The 26,976-nt window shown below is 43.0% G+C and overlaps 1 protein-coding gene across 3 annotated transcripts; it reads right to left on the reverse strand.

Annotated features, from left to right (window-relative positions):
* Positions 1–67: 67 nt before the first annotated feature.
* On the reverse strand, positions 68–26,545 carry DAB2 (DAB adaptor protein 2). Of its 3 annotated transcripts, none has more exons than XM_080372168.1 (13): positions 25,850–26,545; positions 13,138–13,260; positions 11,841–11,980; positions 11,016–11,114; positions 10,563–10,694; positions 8,247–8,330; positions 7,441–7,503; positions 5,287–5,580; positions 3,973–4,111; positions 2,856–3,374; positions 2,216–2,307; positions 1,339–1,403; positions 68–650 (listed from the first exon to the last, which is right to left on the reverse strand). In XM_080372168.1, the coding sequence occupies exons 2-12, from the start codon at positions 13,229–13,231 to the stop codon at positions 1,344–1,346; spliced, it is 1,716 nt and encodes a 571-aa protein (XP_080228294.1). In that variant the 5' UTR covers positions 13,232–13,260; positions 25,850–26,545; the 3' UTR covers positions 68–650; positions 1,339–1,343. The 3 variants fall into 3 exon arrangements, with proteins under 3 accessions (XP_080228294.1, XP_080228292.1, XP_080228293.1); XM_080372166.1 differs by having other exon boundaries at positions 4,945–5,580; positions 25,850–26,544; XM_080372167.1 differs by having other exon boundaries at positions 1,339–1,394; positions 4,945–5,580; positions 25,850–26,543.
* Positions 26,546–26,976: the final 431 nt, after the last annotated feature.

Here is a 26,976-nt window from a genome sequence, read left to right on the forward strand (position 1 = left end):
TTACACATTTATGGCAGAATGATACTTTACTATTAGTTAAATAGACAGGTATCAGGTATTTTTTCCCCCCCTCACTCTCACAGAATTTGTCTTTGTGGCTCACAGACCAAGTCATAGGTCCAGTCACTACTTAGAACTGAGTAGTGCCCACTTAACTTCACAACTGGCTGCTGTTGTGATAACAGGCAACTGACCAAGTTGTTTAAGCTGTGGAGCTTTTACTACTAGTTCAGTTCCCCTATGTGACAGAAACACTTCTTCCCCAGGTACATTCAGTTCCTGTATTTTAGGACAGTAAGTGCTACAGAAAGAGGAATTGTGAGGACTGTGTGAACAAGACACATGACTTGGTGCTTGTAAGACACGACAAAACTTCTGTGGAAGCCTGCAAAGAACTAAAGTAAAGTTAACATCCACCAATTTGAATTTGGGTCTCCAGCATGAGTCTGAGTCCAACTGTCCATTTTCTTTGCCCTGAATTATCATCTTCACAGCATGTTCTCCAAGGGTTTATGTTTCAGTCTACTTGGACATGTTTTAGATTATCATCATGGAACAGCAGCAGGAGTGGCAGACAGGAGAGTGAAACATGAAGAAAAATCACGTTGAGAAGAGGTCCAGTTAATCCATTCGTCCTTTGCTCGTTATGCCTAGTATGATGAAAAGTACTAGGGTTAGGATGGCTGTAAGTTAGGTTTTATTGCTTAAATTAACTTGAAGCCACTGAGAACAAAACCAAAGCAATAAATAGCACATTTGTCTTCTGTTAGAAGCCAGACAGTATTTCAGCAGAAGACTTCAGAGTTGTGGCAGAGAATGAAAATTGTTACTTTGGCAGTTCATGTTGTCTAGTCAATTGTATGAAAGTTTGAGTTATATTAGTTTGTAGTAACAAAAGCTCACTTAATCTGTTTTTACTCCAATTCACCCAGAGTACAAACCCACAATTATTGAGAAGACTAAACTTCAGAAAGCTGCATGGAGCACTGCGTGCCACTCTCTAGAAGAGATGTCAGAAGGAATTTAGTCAAGCCCCTGAGTTTTGCAGCACATATTTACTCATTAACTTTCCTCAAGGAAAGGAAATCTAGTTCTATTGTGACCTTGAGTCTGCAGAAGACTAAAATATTTCTAAGGAAGTGAAGCTGGCTAGGCTTAGCCAGAATGCAGCTGTGTACAAGGCTCAGTAGGGGTACTCCAGCAGAAGAGTTCTAGGAACTGTTTGCCATACTTCAGAGGAGCATCAGAGTTAAGCTAGTATAGCTTTTAGCCAGCTCTTTACCAAAGGTTTTCTGATTCAGTTTCAGAGAATGAAGTAGGTTGTCTGATTAGACTTACCTGACCTATACAAATGGGTGGCCAAAAGGATCATCAAAAGGTCCAGAAGATGATTTCTGAGATTTCTTTTAAGAAAAGAGAGATCATAGGCTCTTAGGAAATATCCAGGTTTCACCAACTTTACTCTATGTGGCTGTATCAGCTAGCTCCTCTTCCAAACATCTTGTGGGAAGAATGCTGCAGAGTCCTTCCTAAATACACAATAGCTGTACTGCTTTAACAAGAGAAAAGGGCTCTAAAGCCATGTGAATAGTTATACCTTGCTTCAGACCAGGGTCTTTCAGAAAAGCAATATGTGCTTACTGGACATTCATTTGGAGCTGAGCCAGCGTTGTCATGATGAGATCTGTCTTAGCCAAGTGCTAGATATCTTAAGTCAGCATTCTGGAAGTAAGCCAGAGTTTCCACCAAGGGCTTCAAATACTGTGTCCCAAAGGGACTGACGTGGTTAAGCCACTTCCTTCCCCAGCAGGTACTGAACATGGGAGTGTCCCATTTGTTCAGCATGAGATGCACAGTCCACGTGCTCAGTCTACTCCACAGGAAGGTAAGTGGAAGACTTCTGCAGCTACATTATTTTTACAGTCTCTTATAGAAGCTCTCAATACTGAAGAACTTCTTGCTAGGGCTTGCGGCTTAGGGAACTGGTTGCAGACCCAAGCCAAATGGAACCATACTTTGTTAGCCTTCCTGCAACAAGTGTCCTCTGTTAGATTAAACATTAGCCTCAGACATGCAAGTAGTTCTGTTCCACAGCCTCTGAAGCCAGAGCTAAGCCAGTGCTCAAACACAAGCACACCTGCTAAGGAGAAAGAAAGTGTTTTGTTTTGGGGGTTTGGGTGTTTTTTTTTTTTTTTTTTTTTTTTTTTCTACTTACGGAGAAGGCACTGTCAGGCTTTATTTTAGCTTGACCTTCAAGCTGACCATGACCTGGCAGCACACTGGATCGGGGAACAGGCATTGGCAGTTCTAAGGAAAAGAAGCATACTGCTATAATCACAACAGCTTTATTAAGTACTCAGCTTTGCCTGTATAGCAATGCCAAAGCCCACCTAATTAGATACACAACCCCCCCCGCCCCCCCAGTAGTTGCTTTGAGTGACCTCACAGTTTCATCTTTTGCTTGTCCCTCACTGCACTTAAGCTAGGTGGGACTTCTAACACTGTACAGACCTAGTTTACTTTATTCTAGTCGAGTAGTTCAGGCACCAGGTGTCAGTGTTTGGCCACTGACACTGGTCAATTCTGTAACGTTATTAGGGGAGACAGTCCTTCAACTCAGTTTCAGTAATGATCGGATGAATTTTTAGTTCTGTCAGAAGAACTATAGTGAAGAAGAAGATAGTGAACCCTGAGCAGCTATCCAGGCAGAATTAAAAAAAAAAAAAAAAAAAAAAAAGGAATTTTACCAGTCATTTTGGCAGACAGCCTCCTAGCTTCCATGTCACTATGATCTGTACTATCTTGAGGAATACCTAGTTTATTACAAAAATAATTGCTGAAAGCTCCAGAAGCACCTGAAAGGCTTTGCTGCTCTCCTCTCCTTGCTGGTACTGCAGGCAGCTTTGTCAGCTGGAGGTCTTTGAATATTTCCATGACATCCTTTGTCTCTTTATCACCAAGTGGATCCAGATGAATAAAAACATCACTCTCTTTCTTGGATAACTCCTTCTGAGGTGCAGTTCTAGGCGGTGGCTGAGGTAGGCTAACTGTTGTTGACGTGGAGGGCAGTACAGATGACATCTGAGTAGGTAGTGTTGAAGATGGGAACACGCTACTCTGGAAAGGCTTTGCAGCACTGGATGGCTGCTCCCATGAACTAGATGTAACTTGCACTGACTGTGTCCAGAGACTGGACAGCTGAGGTACTGCTGGACCAAAAGATGCAGGCTGGCTCCAGCTTGGCTCTGCTTGAGTGCCAAAGGCAAGCGGCTGAGTAACTCCTGTAGGCTGAGCAGACTTCATAGACCCAGGAAAGACCGGTGCAGCCTGAGTGAAGGAAGGTGCAATCCATCGTGGAGTTACTGGCAAGCCACCTGGGGGGAGATTGTTATTATACAGCACTTCAGTGATCTGAGGACCTCAAGCAGGCGTGCATCAATTCCACTGAGGGTACCACCAAAACATTTTTCATGTACTGTTTGCAAAAAATCTGTTGAATTACACTTAAAAATCAAGTCATTTTGGGTTGAGGGTGGGGGCAGGAGAAGGGGGATAACATTTTTTACTTTGCTCCATTTCAGTCCTGGAAGAACAGAATAGTGGTTGATGTAACAGAAGGAGGGACATACTTAGTCCTAGCACAGAAGTGACAGATGCATTTGCCATGTAGTTACTCCTGTGTAAGTGATAATTTTGACTTTGCAGCAGTGTTACTGTAGCCTCCCAATTGTGCCTGCCTCACTTGCACCTTGTGTACCTGAAGCAGCAATCTGCTGTCAAAGTTCAGGTAAAAAACCCTGTTCCAGTTAAGGATGCACAGTTTAGGCCTCTGTTCACAGGTCTTAATAGTTTAGGGCAGACAGCACAAGGATTAAAGGGCATAGCACTACATGTGACATCAAGGAAAACCAGAACCCCTCTTTTGCTGTTAGCAGCTTAGACTGGAGCAAGACCTCCACTTTGTGAACTAACCTAAACCAGCCATTGAAGGTGTTGTGAAGAGGTTCACTGGACTAGTTGGCACAGCTCCTATTTGTGCCACTGAGGCAAAGCTAAATTTCTCTGTAGTCTGCCCAAAGGTGTCTGAGCTGAACAAGTCTTTTGGTGCAACCTAAAAAAAAAAAAAAAAAAAAAAGCTTTGTGAGATGGCATAGCAGAACACATTATCATGACCAATACTCCCTAGTCCAGAGCTAAAAGCTTTTATTTCAGCTAGAGCAGAGGGTTTTCATATACCCTTTAGAGACCAAGCATAAGAGTTTTAAACTTCACCATTTTGTTCATGCTTATTGAGAAGCATAGCATTAAGCAGGCATATTATTAGTAGTCACAAGTCAACAGCAGAAGAATGTCTTGAAGTGACTGAATTATTTACTATCACAACGAGCTTCCCTCTGCCCCACACCCCTCTAAACATTCCTCTTCAGTCTGCAGTGACCCTTGTGGCAAGGTCAGCAATGTAGTTTTGCATCATTAGAGTCCAAGACAAATGCAGCTAACCCAGACCCACCCTGTGTCTAATCAGGCAAATTGCTGAGATTGCCCTCAGTAGGCAGGCACTGAGAAACTACACAGGTTTCTGTAAGCTAGTACTAGTACCTCATTGTTATGAAACCACAGGTTAATGGGCATACAGCTATCATAACAGCTTCTGGCATTATATCAAGTGTCAATATACATAGCAGCATACTTACCAGACCTTTACAGAAGTATGGCAGCATTAAGGAAGAGAGCATATAATTTAGTGACCATAACTACTATGTATCATTCATGAATGTTAGAATATACCACGGCCACAGAGATGTTAGAGTAAGCATTGCAGGCAGAAGAGATGTGTTGTGAAGCTATTTAGCCAGTTACACAGGATGAAGAAAGGGCTTCCTTCACCCAGCCTCTCCAAATAAGAGCATGCGTGTCACCATTAATTACTTGAATGTTGTTCACCTTGACAGACCTCCTTCCTCTTCCTGGCTTGATACTTTGTGGTGGTGGATTAATTGTAATAGACTCATGTGATACGAGCTGGATATTGTTTTCAGAATCCAGCTTCACTCCATTCTGCAGAGATACTCCTTTGGAAGAACCTTCCACAGATAGGTTTGATGGGGCTTTAAGGAAGCCATTCTGTTCTCTCTCTGGTACCCCATTTAGAGTTCTTGCTGCATTCAACTTACTCTCCAGTGGCCACTGGCTTATTAGTGCTTCTTGTTTGCCAGTTCTACTAGAAATCTGGTCAAACTGTTTACCAAAGTAATCAATATCACCATTTGAAGCACTATTACCCACCGGTGTCCAGGTATTCGGAGATTCCTCCATCTGATCAGCAGATTTTAGAGTGTCAGATGAAAGCTGTGCAGACAGGTCTGATTGTTCAAAAGGATCATCACTGAAAGGGTCTGAACTAGGTGTGGGAAAGAAGCTGAGACTGGTAGATAAAGAACTCTCAGAGAAGAGGACTGACTGTGGCTTTCGTTGTGGAGGAGAAGTTGTGATGGCATTCAGGAAGGAATCCTCTTTTGTAAAAATCTGTTTGGTCTCAATTTCAGAATTCAGATCCACTAACAGAATCTCTTTATCTTCCTATTTGTTCAGAAAGAAAAATAAAATTAGTTTTATGTAGGACTTGCTGCATAATCCACAAGCTCAAGGAAAACAGATGCAAAAGGAGAGATCCTAGCATCCAATACATTGCACTAGTAAGTATTCAAAGTTAACAGTGAAATTGCACTAAAGCTTCATCTTACAAGTCATTAAGGCAAACACTTCTGGCTGTGGTCAAGTGACAGCTACTTAGTTTTAGAAACTCAATGTTTAAAGCACCTGTTTTAAGATCCCTTAGATGAATATCAGACTTTTGTTCTACAGCCCAGAGACTGTAGAGTCATTAGGAACTAATTACACTGAGGCTTTCACTTGAGCCAAGAACCCCTGTTTGAGTTCTACTCCTTTGTTTTGACAAGTTGCGAAATCACACGGCCTTAGTGTGACTTCAAGCTGCAGTCTCAGCTTCAGAGTAAGCTTGGAGAGCTATTTGCCAGTGGAAGATGTTAACATGCCATCTCTCCACCAAGCAGACAGTATAAGGGTAAGACCTGGTCACTAACTGGATTGACAGCACCAATTGTATCATGGCTGATGGTGGCTTACAGTGCCAGAATAAACTAGTAGGATTTCTGAAGGCACACCAAGCTATGACAGGGTTTATGCACACTTTCGTGGAGTTAGGTCACACCTTAAGCTACACTACTCATCTAGAATGGCCAGGAGTCCACATTGAGGGACTTACTTAAGGATTCACTTGTCCACAAAATGAGATTCAGCTTTAAAGTTCTTTAGCAGAGTTTCTCCAATAGCTCTTATACCAGCAGATGCATGTACTGCTAGTACATACTTCTAAGATCTGACTAGAGAGGTGGGCCCATGCAAACCTCATTAAGTTCAATAAGGCCAAATACAAAGTCCTGCACCTAGGTCAGGACAATCCCAAACACAGATACAGACTGGGTGATGAGTGAATTGAAAGCAGCCCTGCAGATAAGCACTTGGGGGAACTGGTGGGTGGAAAACTGAATATGAGCCAGCAGTATACACTCACAGCCCAGAAAAGCCAATCTCATCCTGGGATGTGCCAAAAGCAGCATGGTCAGCAGGTCGAGGAAGGTGATTCTCTCTCTCTAATTCACTCTGGTGAGACCCCACCTAGAGTACTGTGTTCAGCTTTGGGGCCTTAAACATAAGGTCATGGACCTGCCTGAGCAGGTCCAGAAGAGGGCCATGAACACTATCAAAGGCCTGAAGCACCTCCCCTATGAGGACAGGCTGAGAGTGTTGAGGTTGTTTAGCACAAGAGAAGGCTTGGGGGAGACCCTCTAGCAGCCTTCCAATACCTAAAGGGGGCCTACAGGAAAGCTGGAAAGGGACTTTTCACAAGGGCATGTAGTGACAGGACAAGGAGTAGTGCCTTTAAGTTGAAAAAGGGTAGATTTAGATTAGATGTTAGGAAGAAATTCTTGGCTGCGAGGGTGGTGACACACTGGCACAGGCTGCCCAGAGAAGCTGTGGATGCCCCATCCCTGGCAGTGTCCAAGGCCAGGCTGGATGGGGCTTTGAGCAACCTGGGCTGGTGGAAGGTGTCCCTGCCCGTGGCGGGGGGGTTGGAACTAGATGGTCTTTAAGGTTGTTTCCAATCCAAATCATTCTATGACTAACAGTACAGTCTATCTGTCACGCAGTTTCAAGTGAGCTCTGCTGGATAAGAACGACATTAGCTACTCTAGTTAGTAAGTAGGTACTATTATAGCCTTAAGACACTAGTACAGTGATGATAACTAGACAGAATCCTCCATGAAACCAGAACTAACAAACCCCCCAGATCTCATTACTAGGAATAAGGTTGTTGTCAAAGCAAGAGCCAAGATAGTCAAGACAGACTCTACTTACTGTGAGACTGCTCACATCATGAGATGTTGACGTATCCTCAAACAAGTTCATCTTGTCAGCTCCCTTGAAATATTGAAAGAATTGGTATCTGTTAGAGCTATTGCAAGAGCAAAAATCAAGCATTATGCAGCAGATCTACTGTAAACACTTCTGTAAATGCTGCATTTCCCACACCATGTGGAGACAGTCAGTTATAAACTCCTTAAGGGCATCCGGTTACAGTTCTAAAATTAAACCTACCAGTTCTGTTTTGTCAGCTTGATCAGCTGGTAGTGGTTTACTACCATTCTGTAACAGATTGATAACAGCATCAGCAATAATTAGGATATCAAGGTTTGTCTTAAGCAAGGGTCTTGCAGGCTTCAAAGAGCAAGTGATGGAAAGAGGAAGTGTGCAGGAGATCACTACTCAGTATTAGTTCTGTAGGACCCTTTTACCCCCATTTCAATGAACCTGGGCATCTGACATTGCCTCTGTAATGTGTAAAGAAAGTCAAAGCTAGTTGTGTTTGCAACAGCATACCTGATGAAGTGAGGCTGAGTTTGAGTGACTTACCTCAGTCTTCACTCTAAAGGTAAGAAGGGTTTTAGTACCTAGACATCATGCAGCATATCCAAAGCCTCTCACTTTGGAGAGCTTACCAGACCTAGGAGGTAATTAAACTGCTGATACAACTACCAACTAATAACTTCAAGTGATCCCAGACTTAGACTTCGATGTAAAGTCTTAGAGCCTAAAAGCCAAGTCATAGCTGCAGCAAGCTTTATTTCTATGCAGACTAATGCAATTTCTATAATTTTACTCACCTTTTGGTTGTTTTCATCTTCCTTCTTCTTCATATTATATATTAGTTGGAAAAGGTCCTTAAGATCCGCAACTAGAGGCTCAGCCTGCAGAAGAATGTAGATTTTAGGCCATGGACTTCTACTGAAGCAAGCTGTGAGCAAGCCAGATTTTCCTAAATGATGTAACAGTAAGGTTGAGTTAACAGGAAACGCAAGAGTTTAAAGAACTGCCTCCATACAAGACAGCTTATGTAGAATCCAATGGTAATGGGCCACAGCCAGCTTAGAACTGTTGTTAACTCCGCAGGGGAAGTGGCTGTATTTGTGCTAAGCCTGCTGTGGTTTTGAAATCATGCTACAAGATTTTTAGCAAGTATGTGGCAAGTCCTAATCATGTGTCCTCAAAAAGGCAGTTTATCCAAGCTTTCTGGTAGTCTCATGAGAGGAAAAATATTTTGCATCCGTCTGTTCTCTACCAACTCCAACACTGAACCTCAAGAAAGCTTCTACAGCTAATACTATGTTTATTTTGAACAGGATTATAAATATCATTCAGGTGATATGATCTCTAAGGTCTTTTCCAAGTCCAACCATTAATCCAGGACTGCCACGTCCATCAATAAATCACGTTGCTCAGCACTGCATCTATGCATTTTTTTTTAAACACCTCCGGGGATGGGAATTCCACCACCTCCCTGGGCAGCTGGTTTCAATGCTTGACAAACCTTTCAGTGAAGAAGTTTCTCCTCATGCCCGACCTAAACCTTCCTTGGATGAAAATAATAAATCAGCGAGGCAAGCAAAAAGCAAGTTTATCACCACCTCAAAAGCATCAAGCATACACCAGCTTTAAGTGTTACCTGTATTAGAATGAAAATTTAGTCTGAATTAGAAACATACTGCATTTCATGCACATCCATTAAGAAGAATGTTTGAGTGGTTGCCAAGATGGTTGTAGGTTCAGATACACCGATTTGGAACTTTTACTTGAGGCATATAGCACCTGTGTCAGTGTCTAGAGTAGGACAAATAGCCCCATTCAGACACTATCTTTGGCTCGAGCACAGAATCTGTTGAACTGATCTCACTGTTTACACCTGAGCATCACTCTCTCCTAATTAAGGAGTTTAGACATGCAACTGCAGGAAAAGCGATTTGAAGGGTTAAACTTTGAGGCAAACAGTACAGCTGCAGAGTCTAGAGCTGCAGAAGTCCTTACTTCTCAGCTAGACAAGCCTGTGTTAAAAACAACTAGCTGCAAGTCAAGAGCCGTCTACAGCTTGGCTAAACTTACAGGATGTCAAGAAGCACCCCACGGTAAAAAGCTCCGAGAGAACAGACAACTCCAGAGTACACAGTGGGATTTTGTACTTAATCTACCATTCCAGTGAAGCAGATACAACACAGGACTCTGGTTATTTAATAAAACAGGCTTAGGGGAGGGTGTTACAGCTGTTACTGAAGTAACATACCCCAACAAGGAGCCGCTCAGTCCCACCTATAGCGGGTCTGAAGTTGCCAACAGGTTCTCCCCGAGGACAGGCAGGGATGTGCATGAAGAAATTAGTAACTTTGAAGTCCTGGCTTGTCAAGTCATTATAGTGACTATAAAGACATTAACAACAAGCTTAATGATAAATATCTAACTTAAGTTCAAGTCATTTAGGAAACTGCGTAACAGTAGTAATTCCAAGTAGCTTGTTTGCAGTACTGCTTATGTACAGATTCTCTTCAGAGAGATAAACCCTTCACACAGGATTTCTGCATGGGAGAAAAACCTGTCACACAAGGGTCAGAAACCTTCCCAGAAGTAACTCTAGGAGGACCAGACCTGCCACTCTCTGGCCCAAAACACACTACTGCAATTTAGTAAGTCTGTTTTCACTGCTGCACAACACAAAGCATCAGAAGAACTAGATTAGTGGAGTTCTAACACCATTCTTGTTAATTCTGAGTAAGGCTCTGGCTATTTGACTCAAGAATCAGCATTCTCACTGACAGTAACAGGCTACTGCACAGGAAAGCCCATGTCAGTAGCTCTGTTCATCTCACTAATGATTTCCATGGTGCATGGACATGTTAAACAAGGTTAATCATAGTAAGCAAGGCTACTTGAGTGGTTTTATTCTGAACTACAGAGAAGCTGAAAAAGACAAAAGCCTTGGGTGATATAGTGAATTTCTACTGCTCTCCTCCAGGAGAAAAGTCTGTTTATCTGTGCTGGTATTCCCCTATACCTCATAGGGCTACAGGCAAAACACTACATCCTTATCACACGTCAAGTGTTTACACAATAGCATTACTCATAGGAAGTGGAAAAGGGTGTCTGATCCATACCTGTTGGGCTGTTTTTATGGCAAAAAATTGGTGTTGGCCTTCTCCTCCACATATATAGCCAAAGGCACGATTGTCTGTTACATCCCGAGCAATAAAGGAGATTTTGTTTACCGGATGCTCATGTTCTATGACCTAGAATTGGGGGAAAAGCAAACAAACCAAACTATTGGTTTACATTGCTGAAGACATAATAGCTGCTGTTCTCTGATTTAGAATGATTGGGACAGTTTGAAGGTTTCAGATTCACATTTATCAGCCTTTGACTAACCACAGTAGTATGTAGCTACCTTTGTAGCAGGAGGCTTCAGCATTACAACCCATTTCACAAGGCAGTTTTTATATGTGGAAGGGTAGGGGACGTGATGCCATTAAGAAATTTAGTTCAGATTGGTCAAACTTCCAAGTGCCTCACTTGCTTTAAGAATCACATTAAGAGGACAAGTTGTATCTTACCCCAGTTTTCTCATCTATTATCTTGATACCACAGAGGGAGATGTTCACCCATATCTTCTGTTTGTGTTGACCCTGGGAACGGGCTGCCACTGCCATTTCCTAAAGAGGATGAATATCAAAGTATTGAGACTTCTGTTAGATTGATCTTTAACTTGTTTCCTTACATTCCTCATGAGCCCATGGCTGTGACTGTACTAGTGCTGATCTGGTTACTCCTGTGTAACTGTACAGTTAAGAGCAGCGTCTTCCTGCAATATACACCTCACTAAGTTTGAAGTGGTACCTCAGAACTGTGTTGTATTTCCTCTGTATATGTGCTAAAGCTTTAAAACTTCCTATCTTAGCTCACAAGACTCTTGCAGCACCTTTAACAGCTTTCCTGACCCGATTGAAGCTATGCATGTGGTCTGCATTCCAGAGGCAATCATCTTTGTTGCTGCAGGGTCTCATTTACTCTTTGGCTTATTTTTATCTCTTGGTGTCACTATTACCACAGGATGCCAACTTGTGCTTTGAGGTCAGTATTAAATTCACGAGGTCAGAGTTCCCCGCCATCCAAAACCCAAGCTCACTTTTTATGATCAAGTTTGTACCATTAGCAGCCATACCGGATGCCTAAATAAGACCAAAGAAGTGTTCCCAAGCTATTAGAGAAACGTTGTCCTTTCAGCAAGAGGTTGCAGCTTTAGAAGTAACATCTGTTTAGGATGGTGCTGTTATTACTATATTACCATTAAGCTGTATTTGAAGTTGTGCCAAATTGACTGATTTGCTTTCTGAAGGCTACCCAGAAGTTGTTCCTTACATGCCAGCTCAAGCCCTTACCTTCAGCTTCATCATTGATTCTTGACTCATTTTGTCTCCTCTTGCTTTTGGGACATCATCAAAGCCAATCAGTTTAGCTTTGTATCTTACACCATCACCTTTGAATCTGGCCAAGAGAGATTCATCTGTCTTTTGTAGCCCTGGAAACAAAGAAAAGGTGGGGTTTGTGTGTGTATTTTTTTTTTTCATAAAGACAGAAACAATTATGTTGTGCCTTTTTCTTTTTGAAAAAAATGACATGTATATACACACCATATAAGTACATATGAAACCTGTCCCTTGAGTGTAGCTAACTAATAACCTTTAGCCCTTCCAGTATGTGCATTGCAAGAGAGTTATTCCTTTAAGGTCAGAGTGCTCTTGCAGAGTCTGGCCTCAGTTCAGAGAGTGGAGTTCAGTCAGTGCTTAATATCTGGGGACTTCAGAACAATTGCCTGCTGCATAAAGAAATATCTATAGGCAACAGCCAAGTAGATATAAGTTCCAAGCAAAGACACCTGGCAGAAATGGTACTCCCCATGGTCACACAAGATATTCGATAAGCCTTTCAGATGTCAGCTCCTAGTTCTGGTGTAGTCAGATCTACTTTCGGTGTGTAAGAGCCTCCTAGTTCCTGTACCAGGACCTTCTATCAACACCATCATTTCTACAATAAATCCTGGTAGCCCCACACCTGTAGTCACTTGGTACTGTAGCTAATTTTCTATTTCTGCTGTTCCCACTTCTTAGAACTGCTTGCTTTTCCTCTCTGCATGTTCAACGTACTTCAAGTGTGTACAGATGTATGTAATCTATCAAAAATCTAACTACCTCATACAGAAATACATCATATAAATCTGTTATCTGATCTAGAATAATTCTCACGAAATTAGTTTTCTAGCTTCTCTGGACTAGAATCTGTATCTGTGTTCAGCATGCCACTCTCTGAAGAGATGGAGGAAGAGAGTTCAGGTTCAGACTGACAGCTATCTGGATGGTCCTGGGTTTGGTCACCTCCTCCAGAGGCTTTCAATTCTCTGGTATTTTGCAACTTGTCAGGCTCAGCAAATTAGTCATTAAACAAGTGGAAGTGAGAGCTTTAGAACTTAAAGCTAGAAAAAACAAAACCACCTTTCGAGCTAAAAGCCTACCTTCCAGTTAGAGTTATGTTTGTTACCAGCTTATTTATTCACTCTTCCAGTCAACTTGACACCACAGAGTTATTTTAACGAAGTTGTGAATGATCTTAGTTTTAAACAGGTGCAAAAGATTAAGAACACTGACTAGAGAAGGTCTACAAGAAGTAAACATTTCTTACCTTTCTTTTTTTCTTTCTTCAAAGGTTGTGCTTTTGGTGAAGTTGGTTCCTCGGGCTCGCTGTTAATAGCAGTAGTTTCGGCTTCACTAGCCATGGTGATCAGATGATGGTCAGCTATGATTGCTGTGGTTTTTAAAAAAGAAAAAAAAAAAAAAAATCAGTAGGCAGACATTTTACCCTGAAGGAGAAATCCTCTGATTAGACCTATTAGTCTAGTTTTGTTCTGCTGAACACTGAAGCCCGCTAATGTCTAGAAGTTTTAGTAATGACCACATAGAAAGTCTGACTTGCTGCCTATTTATCTCAGGCTACAGAAAGCATGAAGTTATGTCCACTAGGTGATAAACCCTCATCTCAGTAATACCTAATCAGTAGATCATGATGGCCTACATCCACAGGTTGTACTTGCATCACCCTGTTTTAATCTGTCAACCTTCAGCTTTTTACTCTGTAAAGCTATTTATAGAACCTCCAATATTTTGCTCTATTGTCCTTCAGCACTTCATTTCTGTAGGAGGATAGGAGATACTGCAGGAAACTGGAAACTTTTGCTAGGATCTGTTCCAAATACCTATGAAGGTGACACCAGAACACCCAAAAGAAGCCACTAGATCATAACTCATGTTTCTGTAACTAACAGAATGTTATACCACCCAACAGGTAAAAGCAAATAAATTCCTTAGGCTGCAGACAGTTCCAGTAAAAATCCAAAACAAAACCCAAAACTAGAACTCCACACTCTGCTCTTAACAGTAATCAAGTAACCTTAGATTTAAAAAAAGATAACCCTGCAAGTTCACAGAAACTATGGACTAGTATGACTTAACTGTATGCCATGAGACCCTTTTGCCTCTGAGATACAAAAAAAATAATAATCTGCAACCACTACGTTTTATTCCTATACAGCCGAAGCATTCATTCACACTTATCGAAGAGGCACTCATTGTCTTTATGGAGTTCTGAAGATGATCTGTACTGTCCTGGTTTTGGTGTATACCCAGCCAGAAAGAACCAAACATTCACATCTGCTACAGAAACTGTTGATGAATCTGCTGTCTAGGGTATTGCAGTGGCTTCAGTCAGTCCCTTGAATTTTGGGATGACAAAAGAAGCCAAGAGGTTGTTTAGATGACGAAGTTGCTGGGCTATCCTCTACTAGTAAGCTCCCCTACATCCAGGAAGGCAGGCACAGACCAGGACACCCGTTTTATCCAGCACACCATTTAAAACACACTATGTACCCAAATAGGAGCGCTGAAGCATTGCATATCCTCTAGCATTAGAGGCTTTAATTCTCAAAAGCCTGTTCCTCATTTGCCTTAGTTACAGCTAATGTTTATCCATTACCCTGAAGTTGCATTCAGGGTTTTGCTCTTACTCCAGGCATCCTCTCTTTCCTCAATTCATTACCAAGTTAATAGCTACACACTGACTCATCCAGCTTGCCATTAACAGCGCAATGGATGTCAATACTTAACTGATTCTTAAGCCTAGGAAGAACACAGGTCTTAAGACAGAATTTTACCCTAAAGACCTCCATTTCCATTTAGCCAGGAAGGAGGCCTTTAGGGAACTAGCTGTTAATATAGCAAAGTTAGGTCTAGCTGTTTACCAGATTGTGAACTGCATTTAGCTTTGCTCAAATAAGTCAGAGATAAAAGTGCTCGTATGGGACAGATCTCTGGCAGCTATACCTATTCTCCTCCGTAAGGAACTTATTTGGCCACAGCTAGGAAACATTTGATGCAAGGGAATAAAGGTGTTGCTGTGAAAACTTCAAGTGGTTCTGAGTAGAAAAAGATGTTAGAGGACGAGTTTATATAGCAAGCCATGATTATTTAGGAAATGTTATCACTGCAAGAGTAGCTTGTGTGCCCATTCTGACAAAGGAGCAAAGGAAAAACTACAGCAGCCAACAGGGATTTTGCAGGATGCTTATAACAGTGGTAAAAAGGAGTGTGCCCATTTTACCAGCTTTATATGTGGCTTTCAATGAAGCCAGCTGAATTCTACTCCAAAATTAGACTAGCTTGCCTGATGGTATAGTTTTGGATGGCAATAGTCTTTAGACTTAAGCGTAATGAGCATCTCCCTAGATTTATCAAGTCCTTCAAAAACAGAAGACAGACAGAGTTAAGGTTGAATCATTAGTTAACCGCCCACTCCCATCTGGAACGTTACTGTTTGGAAAACAGAAGAAAGACTTGGAGAAGACCAGACCTAAGACATGCTCTTTAGGAGCCAAGTCACATCTTTAGGACATTCTGCCCAGCTCCATGCTGGAAAGAAGAAACAACAACTTTGAAGCACCAAGCCCTGCCTGTCAGTGATCCTGCTCTCCCAATTTAATTGGTACAGCTACAGCCAGCTCTGGTGTTATACAGCCACAGTAAGTACCTCACTCTGAAGTAAAGCTAAGAGGCAATAACAAGCAATTAATGTAGGGAGGACCAAATATGCACAAGTAAGACCTCACTCAGGCAACTGTAAAGTGGTAGAAATCCAGATGTGCAGTTGCCATCTTTAAACTCTAGTTGTCCCTCCATTATTGCCATCTGCCTCCATCCTATAGAAGCCAGGCCACTTATTAGCATAGGGCCAGACAGCACAAAATCCCAAGATGAAGGAAGATGGGCAGAGATACATATAAATCTGGTAGAACCCTTGCAAATGCCCCCCATCTCACTGTGAAGAACCCCATTCTCAGTGTTCGCAATGCAATTGGGAGAAGGTTAGTGAGGGTGTTCTGGCCAGTTTACAGGACAAACTCACCTATCTGAGGCTTGGTACAGCTCAGCTCACTTGGCAGGAGTTCACAGTACATTATCACACCTTTGAAGAATTCATTGTCTTTGGGAATCATATCTCTGGAGCAGGAGAATTATTTAAACTAGAATGCAAGGATAGTCAAAGGCTGCCTTAATACACATTCATAATGTTAATAACTACTTCTTGACATCATAGTTAAGCCACAAGACTAGCACAAGTTTGCCTTAGGCTTTACCTTAAGATTTTACCGGGATGGGGACCAGATTGTGTAGCTTGAGCTAGGAGTAATATATTTGGATTCTGTGCTTTAAATCTGAATTAAAGCTGTGCAAGGTCTTTCTCACACTTAAGTTTGGCTTACCCTAATGGAAAGTGCTAGTGTGCTCTACATGCAACTGAAAAAAAAAAAAGTTAAAATCCTCTGTTCACAGTTCTTGCCCTTGCATGGAGGCTAGCTTTCACTGTACTCAGTCCCTTAATATTTCCTTACTTAAACTGCAGGAGTAAGGCAACAAAAGACTAGACTGTTCTATTACATTTGCACTCCGAGTTCACCTGAAAAGAGCCAGCCAGCAGTATGGCAGTGTTAGAGATGCATGTGCTTTTATGCAAGGACAGTCATGCCTTCAGTTATACTGACATAGTGAAGAACAAGATCACTTCCACATCAGCTATGCCAAGAGACTGTTAAGTGATGCCTTCTGAATCTTGCTATCACCACAGCTTACTCACTATGCAAGGGTATGGCCCATTTTAACTACTATGCTAAATGCACCATTTAAAAAAAAAAAGCCTTATACTTACTGTTATTTGTAGACTTACAGGCAGATTTATGGATGTTGCCACCCTGGGAAAAGTGCCCCAGACTCCTGCCTGTATCGGCACATATACACCACATTTTGCTCACCCACTTTGCAATTTACTTCAGAAAGGGCCTGTTAAGAGACCACCGATAGATTTTTCCTCCTTTCCTATAGGGACAATCCTGTGAAGAGCGAGTACTGACCACTCTTCACAGAAAGGCCATGTCAGGCTCTCAACGCATAGGCCTCGAAGTATGACTCGTTACCTACTGCCTCAGGTCAGGCAACTCTCCATCCAAGCCTTGCACTCAGTTGCCACACATCTACCCTGGGAAAGTCAGTCTCTGGGCATACTGTACTCTTGCAGAGACTTCAGAGAAGACACCAAGGAGACCTATTGGTGGTGACAAGTCATCCTTGAAATGCCTGTTTCTTAGCAAGATGTTAAGCACATGCCAAAGAATTTTTTGAGCAACATCCAGCTTCCCTGAAGAGATGCTTTGGCAACTATCCTGTACTTGAGCAAGGGGTGGCAACATAGCAGCTACCCTTAGTGATCATGTTTTTGTCATGTGCATAGAGGGTTGAGAATCGTCATTATGACTGCAGTATTTCAGGGGATTTAAAGAAACAGATATGCTTTTTCCCCTTAGCAGACAAATAGTTGCCTCAATGTTGATGACGGCTTGTCTGAGGAGAGGTTAGGGACACTGAAAAAAGTCAGGGGAAAAGCAGACAAATGAAACATCTGCTCAGCAGTCTAATACTTTGTCCTTTTCACAGCCTGTGCTCCCTCTTTGTCCCTTGATACTGCAAGTACATGATTCAGCTTAAAGAGTTATTGCATGTAAATATTAACCTCAAATTAGAATCTGAGAGGCCAGGAGAGGACAAGAGAAGCTTTTACTGCCAAGTGCAATATAGCCTCCAAGGATGAGGTAGTAACCGGAAACACAGCAATGCTTCAAATGCTGACCGTGCTTCCAAGACAGGTTGTTCCTTCCCCATGCCTTCTGGAAGAGTTAGTCCAGTTCTTCTGGTTAGAAGGTTGTATCAGGACCTGCACAATTTATTCTTTGAAATATCTCTAGCCATCAGGTTCCTGACAGAAGAGCTGTTTTCAGAAGGCTGGTAAACAAGCTATCCACCTGAGTGAACTCAAGACTTCAGTTTTGCAGGCTGAGGAAATGGACTAAAGGTTAAACTGCAATACATACGGTGACCAGCAAGAGTCAAAGTTGTAAAGCCAGATACTTTTACTAATAATGGACTATCCTGACTAGCAGCATTCTACCCATATTAGAAGAATAATAATGCATTTGTGTGGGCCCCTGTATGACTGACTTACATTTGCATCTAACAAATCTCTGTGTGCATAACTATTAACATTTTCTGCCTAGCTCCTGCTACAGTGGTAGTGCCCCAAGTAGTCTTGAGAAGCACTAGGCATGCATTAATAAATCAGAAACACAGATGTGCTATTCAGACTTTTGCCTTTTAAACAGGGTCATTCATGCTGAGGAGTCAAATAAAATATCTTAAATGTTTTGTTTCATTACTAGAATACCCATTGCTCTAGCATCTGACAGTGTCTAAGAGTTCAAGTTGAATAAACCTTCTGTAACGTGGCATAAGATTACTATAATTTAGATGGAAAATTCCAGCTGCTTGTTCTGATGCAAGCATTACCATTAGTTTGTTTCCTCTATTAAAACAATCAAATGCGTCTGTTAGGAACTAGCATAGCCAGTAACTAGTACATGTGAAAGATACTAGCCTTACCTAAAAGTAAGTTATACCTGATATGAATTGTTCACACTTACATACCTGCCTGAAGACTACGGTGGAAGAGAGTTCATGGACAGCTTGGGAACTGTTCCCCCCCAGTTTATGCCATGTCTGGAACGCAAGAGCAGCATCACTTGCCAGAAAGATGACTAAATACAGGCTCTTATACTGCTAGGCCTACGACCTCTGTTAGTCTTGTAAGAGAAATAACTGAAAAGGATACTGACCTGCCTTACCTGGCAAGTGAAGGTATCTGCCATTCATGCAGTCAGTAAGGTCTAGACTAGCAATGCCCCTACCAGTTTCCCCTGTGACTCCTTGATCGCAGGGAAACAAAGACCAGCATTCTCAGCTTAAGTTCAAAAAGCCTCTTTAACTGTCCCGTTTAGACTGTAGTTAGAAACATGATTTATGGTGAAGAGATCATTTGCTTGGTTTCATGGCCTCAGCTAAACCAGGCACTTGGCCTGTTGGACAGAATATTTTTAGATTAACAGTATTTTACTTTAGGGAGCTTCTTTCATGCAACTTGCTTTAAGCCCTATTCGATGTTCTGTCCTCCCACCCATGAGATGGATCAATACTTTGCCGAGGTATTAAGATAGCCTTCTACTGCCAACAGGAATACCCTTTTGGAATAAGCTACAACTGTACTTAGACACCGCAGGATACAGCACGTAGTCCAGGTGTCTTCACCATACACAACCAGTAATGAGAAACAGGGAAGGGTAACATTCATCTGCTTAGTGGGATAGAATTGTGGTAATGGACCCATCAGGGAATACCTCCTTCATGCCGGTTCTTCCCTCAGCACCATCTGCAAGGTAGATAAAGATCTTAGTACCCTAGTCATCTCAGCTACTGACATTGGCACGTACCGTTGCCGGTGCAGGATCATGCCTGTGAAACTACGTAGACATCTTAACATTTCAGTCAATTTGCCAACTGCTGTTTCATCAGTTGAACAGAACAGTCTGTTCTCATCATATCAGTGCATCAGTCTCCTCCGAGCTGTTCAGGTTTTAGTTTGTGTTTCCATGTTCTTGCTAAGTTCCTTAAAGTGTTTTCTGTACACTTGAATCACTGAAATCACAGCCAAGTGAACATCACTAAGTTAGCAGCTGGAACTGAACAGGTTGCTCAGTTCAAGTGGTGCAGCTGGACCAGGATGTTTTGCCATTGTACTATGCTTTTGAGCACGTAATTTCTGATGAGATAATTAGTTACTTCTCAGCACAGCTACCACAGTAGCTCTATGTTGGATTTTTCTTCCACTTGTCATGGAAATATATCCAGCTTTTGGAGGAATATTAGAACGGAGGGCTCAGGAGAAGTCATGACCAGTTTAAACAAGCTGTACCTGACTAACAACTTGGAATTATATAAATCAGCAAGTATTGCCCCCTGCTTAAAGAAAGAAAGTGAAATTCTTTTCATGAGCCTAGTGCTATCTGGCTCCCTGAAGATTTAATCTTAAACTGAAGGGAACTCACACTGTCATAGTTTTGTTTTGTTATTCTTCAGCTAGGAACTTCAGTGTCCAAAGGTAGTGTCCAGACACAGAGCTAGTCCATCTCAAATTATGATTTGTTTCATGAATAACACAGCGTCTTGCAACAAGTTTTGGCAGCAGCCTTTCTGATGTCTCTTCAGCGTTTAGTATTCCAACCTATTAGCTCATTTTGTAGATTAAGAAACCCCCTTCACCCTTAGTACCAGCAACACCAGCATCTGAACTCCAGATTCTTCTAGGAAGAGACTGGTATTCCAGTATGCTCTTTCTTGATAGAGAGCTATTCAGTTGGTAACACAGGCTTATTATTAGATTATATACTTGAATTAGATGAAGCAACTTCTTGTGGATGTCTTCCAGAAAGACAGCATGCTTTGCAGCACGATAAGGGGCTGCTCCTCTATACTATTCTCCAGTTTCCAGTGCTGAAGCCTCAAATCAGTGGCTCCTGAGCCAGAGTTCAGTTGTCTGTTCTAGCTGTTGCTCAGGAAAGCATCACCTGCCTACTCACAGGATGAGGAATTTCAGGCCATGCGCCCACAGTGCATACCACTTGATGTTATGTCAATACTACTTGTTGAGGCTCACTGGATAGACCAAACAACTTGGAAGCAAAGCAGTTGTTAATCAAGGTGGCTAATGTTTATTCAGATGCAAACTAGTTTGAACTAGACAACAGCCCAAACACTTCATTTCTAATTGTATCCCTAACGAACTCCTGCTCAGAAGGACTATTTCTTATCTTCTTGCTAGTTACTATATCAAAGGACTCCTGCCAACAGCCATGCTTCTCACCCCGTGCCTCAAAGCAGGAACTTAAGGCATACTGAAGCTGTTACCATAGGTTATTTCAGCTGCATGTTGTTAAATGTCCAGTGCTGGCAGTTACTTTTTTTTTTTTACACAGTTTGGGTGTGTGCAAGCTGTACTAAGAGAGACTGTATGTTCTGCATAGTCTGTGCTGAACTGTAGGTGTTCTCTACCCGTTCACCAATGTATCTATATGAGCAATGGGATTCTGAGTGAATGCAGCAGCAAGTACATCAACCTAAAACCATGTAGTCAGAGCCAAAGTGTCAAGTACTGCAGTTTGCTTACTGATGATCCCACAGGCAGCTAAAACCCCACCCTTAAACATTAATTTCATCAGTATTTCAAGAACCCTCCACGTAGCTCCCTACCACTGTGCCTCTCAACACATACACTGTTATAGCAGTTATTGTCAGAGTCACTCTGCACTCTTGTAACAGATGCAAGTTATGTTCATCATGTGCTATTAGAAGACTGATGAAAATTTGATTTGCACCTTAGGAGGGCAGACTTCTACAGCAGTTTCAGTCCTCAGGTATTATGAAGCACAATGCTAATACAAGGGTTACTCTATTAGTCATTACCAAAGGCCCCAGCTCTCCCTTGTATATGTAGTGAGAAAGGCAATGAAAACTAAACAAGACAATTCTAAAGAGGTGGTACAAAAAGATCTATATATGAGGAAAAAAAAAAAAAAGATTAACCGGGATTTTCAGAGCTCCACTGCAACTCCTTCAGCAGCTATCCTACTAAACAGCTAGTCAAGTTTCACAGATGACTATTCTGCAGTTGCCTTGTTGGTAATTGCAGTTACACAGATTTGTGATGTACATTAAAGGAAGGCTACATTATTGCTCCTAAATCCAGACTCTAAAGTAAACATGACCAGACTCTCCCCAATTTTCCATCTCTTTGACAGTCTTGTTATCATATTATGGGGATGCCCCCATCCTTGCATGTTTTTGATGAACATGTGACAGCCTTCCATCCTGCTCTGGAGTTTAACTTCCATCATCCAGGCTAGCAACTCTTTGCAGATAGATCTGCTACTCAAGCTACTAGAAAACTAGTTCTCACTCATGTGGTGACCTTTGTGCCCTCTCTTAAAGCAAAGATAACCCTGTTCTGAGAAAACACTGAAAACGTCTGTAAGGTAGAAACACACGTTAACAATACTAACACTACATACTTTGTGTTCCCCATTTGTCTTGTCCCATCCTAGGAAGGAAGTCTCGTCCATATACATTTTAGCCACAGGGCAGGTGTATGAGAGTTCTCATAAGAGGAGACTTGCTGTTTTGCAACACATCTTCATTTAGAGTTGAGTACACCTTGCTGGAGGAGCTAGTTCCTAGCTGACATTGTCATGAAGCCACCTGACAGTCAAGGTAAAGGTCTGTTATCCCAGACCAACTTGTTCTGTTCAAGTGATAACCCCCATCAAGTATTTCACTGCTCATCTTATTGCTTAAGGATGCAACATGAACTGACAAAGCAGCAGGAAATTCAGCTCCAAGGCCAACAGTCTGTCCTTGACTGGCCCCATAAAGCCTGAGCTTTGAGGTTTAAGGTTACATGCACCAGCTATGAAGCTTTATTAGAAGCTCTTAGGAAAAATTATTAAAAAAATCCCAGAGAGCTAGGAGTAAAAAATATCTGGAGGCAGTTCAACTGAGATACTTCATCCTCAAAGCATATGCAAAGCACATCCTTTCAGAAAAGGGGAAACTGGAATGCTCTATGCCCCCATTAACAAGGGCTGACAAGAACTGAACAGGAGAAGGGGCTTTGTTCAGCACTCAGCTGCCCAGCTTGTATAAACAAGCTAATCCTGTTGAAACTAGTACCTCTTGTTTATTGACTAAGCCTGCCACTACGCTTCATCCAGCTTCTTTATAACCCAAGACCCTTGAACTGAGATACAGCCTCAAAATCAGTTTTTTAAAGTCAGTTTGTTTTGTCAGTTATGGTACTCAGACAACTTATTCTATTTGAGCCTTCTAACACAACCCCAAGTTGTATTTCTGTGGAGTCCATGCTGAAATAAAGGAGTAGTGGCTTATGCTTGGTTGTGTTTCACAGCAGAAGCTGGTCAAGACATCTTAGCACTACCCCTCCCCAGGAGGTACAGTCTTAATTCTACTGATAATCTCTTAGTCTACATGCACGATCTAGGTTTTTCTCCAAAATCCTTGCAGATTACAGTTTACCTTCATACTATCTCTTCATCATTTCATAGATTGGTTTGGGTTGGAAGAGACCTTAAAGATCATCTAGTTCCAACTCCCCTGCCACAGGCAGGGACACCTTCCACTAGACCAGGTTGCCCAAAGCCCCATCCAACCTGGCCTTGAACACTGCCAGGGATGGGGCATCCACAGCTTCTCTGGGCAACCTGTGCCAGTGCCTCACCACTCACAGTCAAGAATTTCTTCCTAATATCAGTCTAAGTTTACCTTCTTTCAGTTTAAACCCATTACGAGTTGTCATATTTGTTTTGACAGAATTCAGCCAACAAGCAGGATCTGCACCATCAGTAGTTTCCAGAATAAGCTGGCTTTCTCAGGATGTGGAATTTATTGCTTCATTGTCCAAGCAAATTAGTGTTTCTGTAGTGCTCACATATTGCTAGCCTTGCTGAATGAAGTCCACAAACATTCCCAAGAACTGGGTTAACCTAGCAGCTCACACAAATGTCCTAGCATTGTAAAGTTCACCAGGAGAGAAGAACATCAATAGGAAAGAAAAACCTGCAGGCTTGGAAGCAATGCTCAATTACTGCATAATACACACTTTCATTCACTTCATATCTCAAGCTATGTTTTTTATCCTAAACATCCTGTCCAGACAAAAGCCCTTGATACTAAACACATTTGCCTTCCCACAGAGACAAAAATCTACGAGCTGTTTTTGCCAACCTTTGCATACATTATATTCATCTATTTTAGAGTGCTTCTTTCTGTACCTGCTTATGAAGTAAAGGCCTTAAGCAAGGTGTCCACAGCAGCTACTGGTCTGCAGTGTCTGGTAATAGGGTTATGCAAGTACTTTAACAAGTAATACCCTTCTGAGTGAGACAGTGGCTTACGTGCTGCAGACGTACAGATACTTCTAAATGTAGCAGAGGGCACATGTTAAGATGGATAACCCCTCCACAAAAGGAAACTGATGCTAGAGTTTTGGCATTTGGCCCATCCTTCCACACGAGGGTGCTCAGTCAATAGCTTTTTGTGAAGTAAGAGCACAAGAGATGAGAAATATTAAGTCTCAGGACTATCAGCATAGTGCTTTGCTATTCTCCTAGTCTCTTGTCTACAGTGAGAAGCATGCAGGATGCTGTGAGATTTCCCCTCAGCAGAGCCAGCTCTTTTAATTTAGGAACTGGAGAACCTGGCATTCATGGCACTTTACCCTGAGCCTTCCTATACTCCAAGTTATGGGGTTTGCTAGTTAAGCCTCTGTTCTGAGGATTCACCTGACACGTATTTAGCACTCACCTCCTAAACATTTCTACCACTTGGTTCCTCTCCAAATGCAAACTCTAGTGAGTTACTATTAATGGAAATTTCTACTTTAGACTTGACCACATCCTCAGACCATTCAGGGAATTTTGGAAACCAAATTATGCCTCGGGAACCATTGTGTTGGATGCAACTGCAGTGATTCTTTGGTGTCTCCCTCAGGCAATCCCCTTCTCAGCTGAGAAGATTTTCTTTGGGTTCTGATTTGCCTCTCCAACTAGCCACCTACTGCCTCACCCACCTACTGGAAGGTGATCTGGAGACTGCTAGCATTATAGCTAACAGGTCACTATCAGACACAAGGACATATTTTCAATTTACCAGTGCCTGGTATTTCTTCAAAGCCAGCTAGAATACATAGTTTCATAATTACTTTTCTTTAATTGAATCTGCATCTCTATTTTGCCAATCTGCACAGATGTTCCCATCCCTAATCATATCTATGCCCATTTCTTAGCATACAATAGGCAAATCTAAGCCTATATGCTCTCAGAGTTGCTCCATTTTGGGCAGCATTGTTTATGGGAGTTACAGAAGACTTCTTAGGCAACAATGTGGCCTTTTAAGGCACACTACCTTCATTAAAAGATCAGGTTAGTTCTACCTTACCAGTGGATTTGCATGCTTCCCTGCTAAGTGCTCAAGAAACCACCCTCAGCATATCTGAGGAGCAAAAGCCCTGCAACAGAGAAGTCCAGCTGTATCAGCAACACCTGCACCTATCGTACTGCTCAGAGCAAGGCACTAGCACAGTCGTAAGTGTCAGGATATGGTGATCATTAGACTGAGTCTCACCAGCTCAGAAGTCAGGTTTCTCTGACAAAGTAGAAGACTCATTCCAGTTAGTCCTGGACATCTCTAACTACAGCCATCTCCCACAGAGAGAAGCAGCATCGAGACATTCACCAGCAGAGAGGGGTGCCCAGCAAGGATGCTCCATCTAAAACCAAAACAACCCCCAACCCTGCTTCACAGGAGCCTAAGCCTTTCCGTCCTCTCAGCTACCAGAGATATTCTTTCATATCGGTTATTTCGGTGAAGTTTGGCCATTACATGTTTTTTTTTCCTTAAATCCCTACCCCCAACGACAAACCCGAAAACGAGCATTTATTGTGCTTTGCACTCGAGCCTCCCCTGGGTGCCGGCGGCTCCCACACCGCCGCAGCCGGGACACGGCGCCCCGCCGCCCCCGCGGCAAGGCCGAGACCCCCTCTGTGGGGCCGGGGCCGCCCCAGCCGCCCCCGGGCAGCGCCGCGACCCGTCCGGCCTCCGGCGGCCAAGCGCGGCCCCGCCAGCGCCGCTCGCCCGCGGGGCACGGCAGCGGCCGAGTCCAGCCGAGCCGCGGCCCGGCCGGGGGGGACCCCTCCCACAGCGCCCCACCTTTGTCGCCCCCACCACTGGCACCGGCTGCCGCCGCCCCGGCAGAAGAGCTCCCCCATGGCCCGGTAACGCCCGCTGTCCCCCCGGGGGCTTCGCCGCGGCCGAGCCCCGCGGGCAAAGCTACTTACAGACAAGAGCCGTAGAGCCCTGTGCATGATCTGCTGGAACCACGGCCTAGCTGGAGCCGGGGGCCCGCTTAAATACTCGGTTGTACTCTCGCCTTCGGATTAGTTAGCCACTCACAGCGAGAGATACGGTTTTAATCAGATGCTGGCAGATGAGAGCTACCCAGGAATGCGCTGTGATGTTTTTGCTGCTTGGCCTTGGCTACTCCTCCTCAACGTGTTGTTGCTTACAAGCTTTAACCCCTTGCGAGCCGCCGCTTGAGCCCCCGCGGCGGGGGCGGGGGGCAGGGGCGCGGGCAGCCCCTCTCTGCAGGGGGTGGGGGCCCCCGGAGGGCACCCCGGGAGGGGCCGCGGTCTGCGGGGCGCGGGTATTACAGCTCCCGAGGCAGCAACGGGCCCGGAACGCGCTGCTAGAAAACGGGTCCCCACACCCCGTCTGCATAAACGTGGGTGCGGTGATGCTGGTCAAAAATCCAAGTCCAAAACAACCACTTCCCCTCCCCACCCGCCACCCCAAAAGCGACCAAAACCAAAATACTACCCTCGCCCCTCGCCCCAAATCTGTGGGTAGCTGAACCAAAATACTGTGTCAGTGCAGTTCAGTTTCTGGGTCACATCCAGATCTGACCTTTGTACTTCCCACTCATCTTTTTTCAAACGCCTATCCATGTTGTGTTTCCCAGCACAGTACAGCTGTTTTACAAGTTGCTCTGATAAATAAAAATCACACTTTTGTCCTTCGTAGCGGAACTTAACTTTTTCTCAAGGCTGTATGCTTCGCTTTGACTTTCTCAAAACAGTGCTAAATTTTTCTGTTCAAAACAGTGATATTGCCCTCTGAAATAATAACCAATTTAAAAAGAGAAAAAAAAAAAAAAAGAGCAAGAATTTTCCTGCAGTTTTAATAGATTTCATAGACATTTCTAAGTGTTCTGGAAGAAGAAAATATTTAATACAAAATGATTTTGCCACCGGGGAGTTCAGGGTTCAAAACTGAACTGGTGGATGCGTTTGGTCACCATCGACATCCAGAGATACCAGATGCTACTGTACTTTCCCTTATGTGCTGTTGTACACTTTTTCTTTTTTTATGAATACCAAAAGTGGTAGGAGCCCTGTGGCTCAGGTGA

Source organism: Falco punctatus, assembly GCF_963210335.1.
Source record: "Falco punctatus genome assembly, chromosome: Z".
Classification (NCBI taxonomy): Eukaryota; Metazoa; Chordata; class Aves; order Falconiformes; family Falconidae; genus Falco; species Falco punctatus.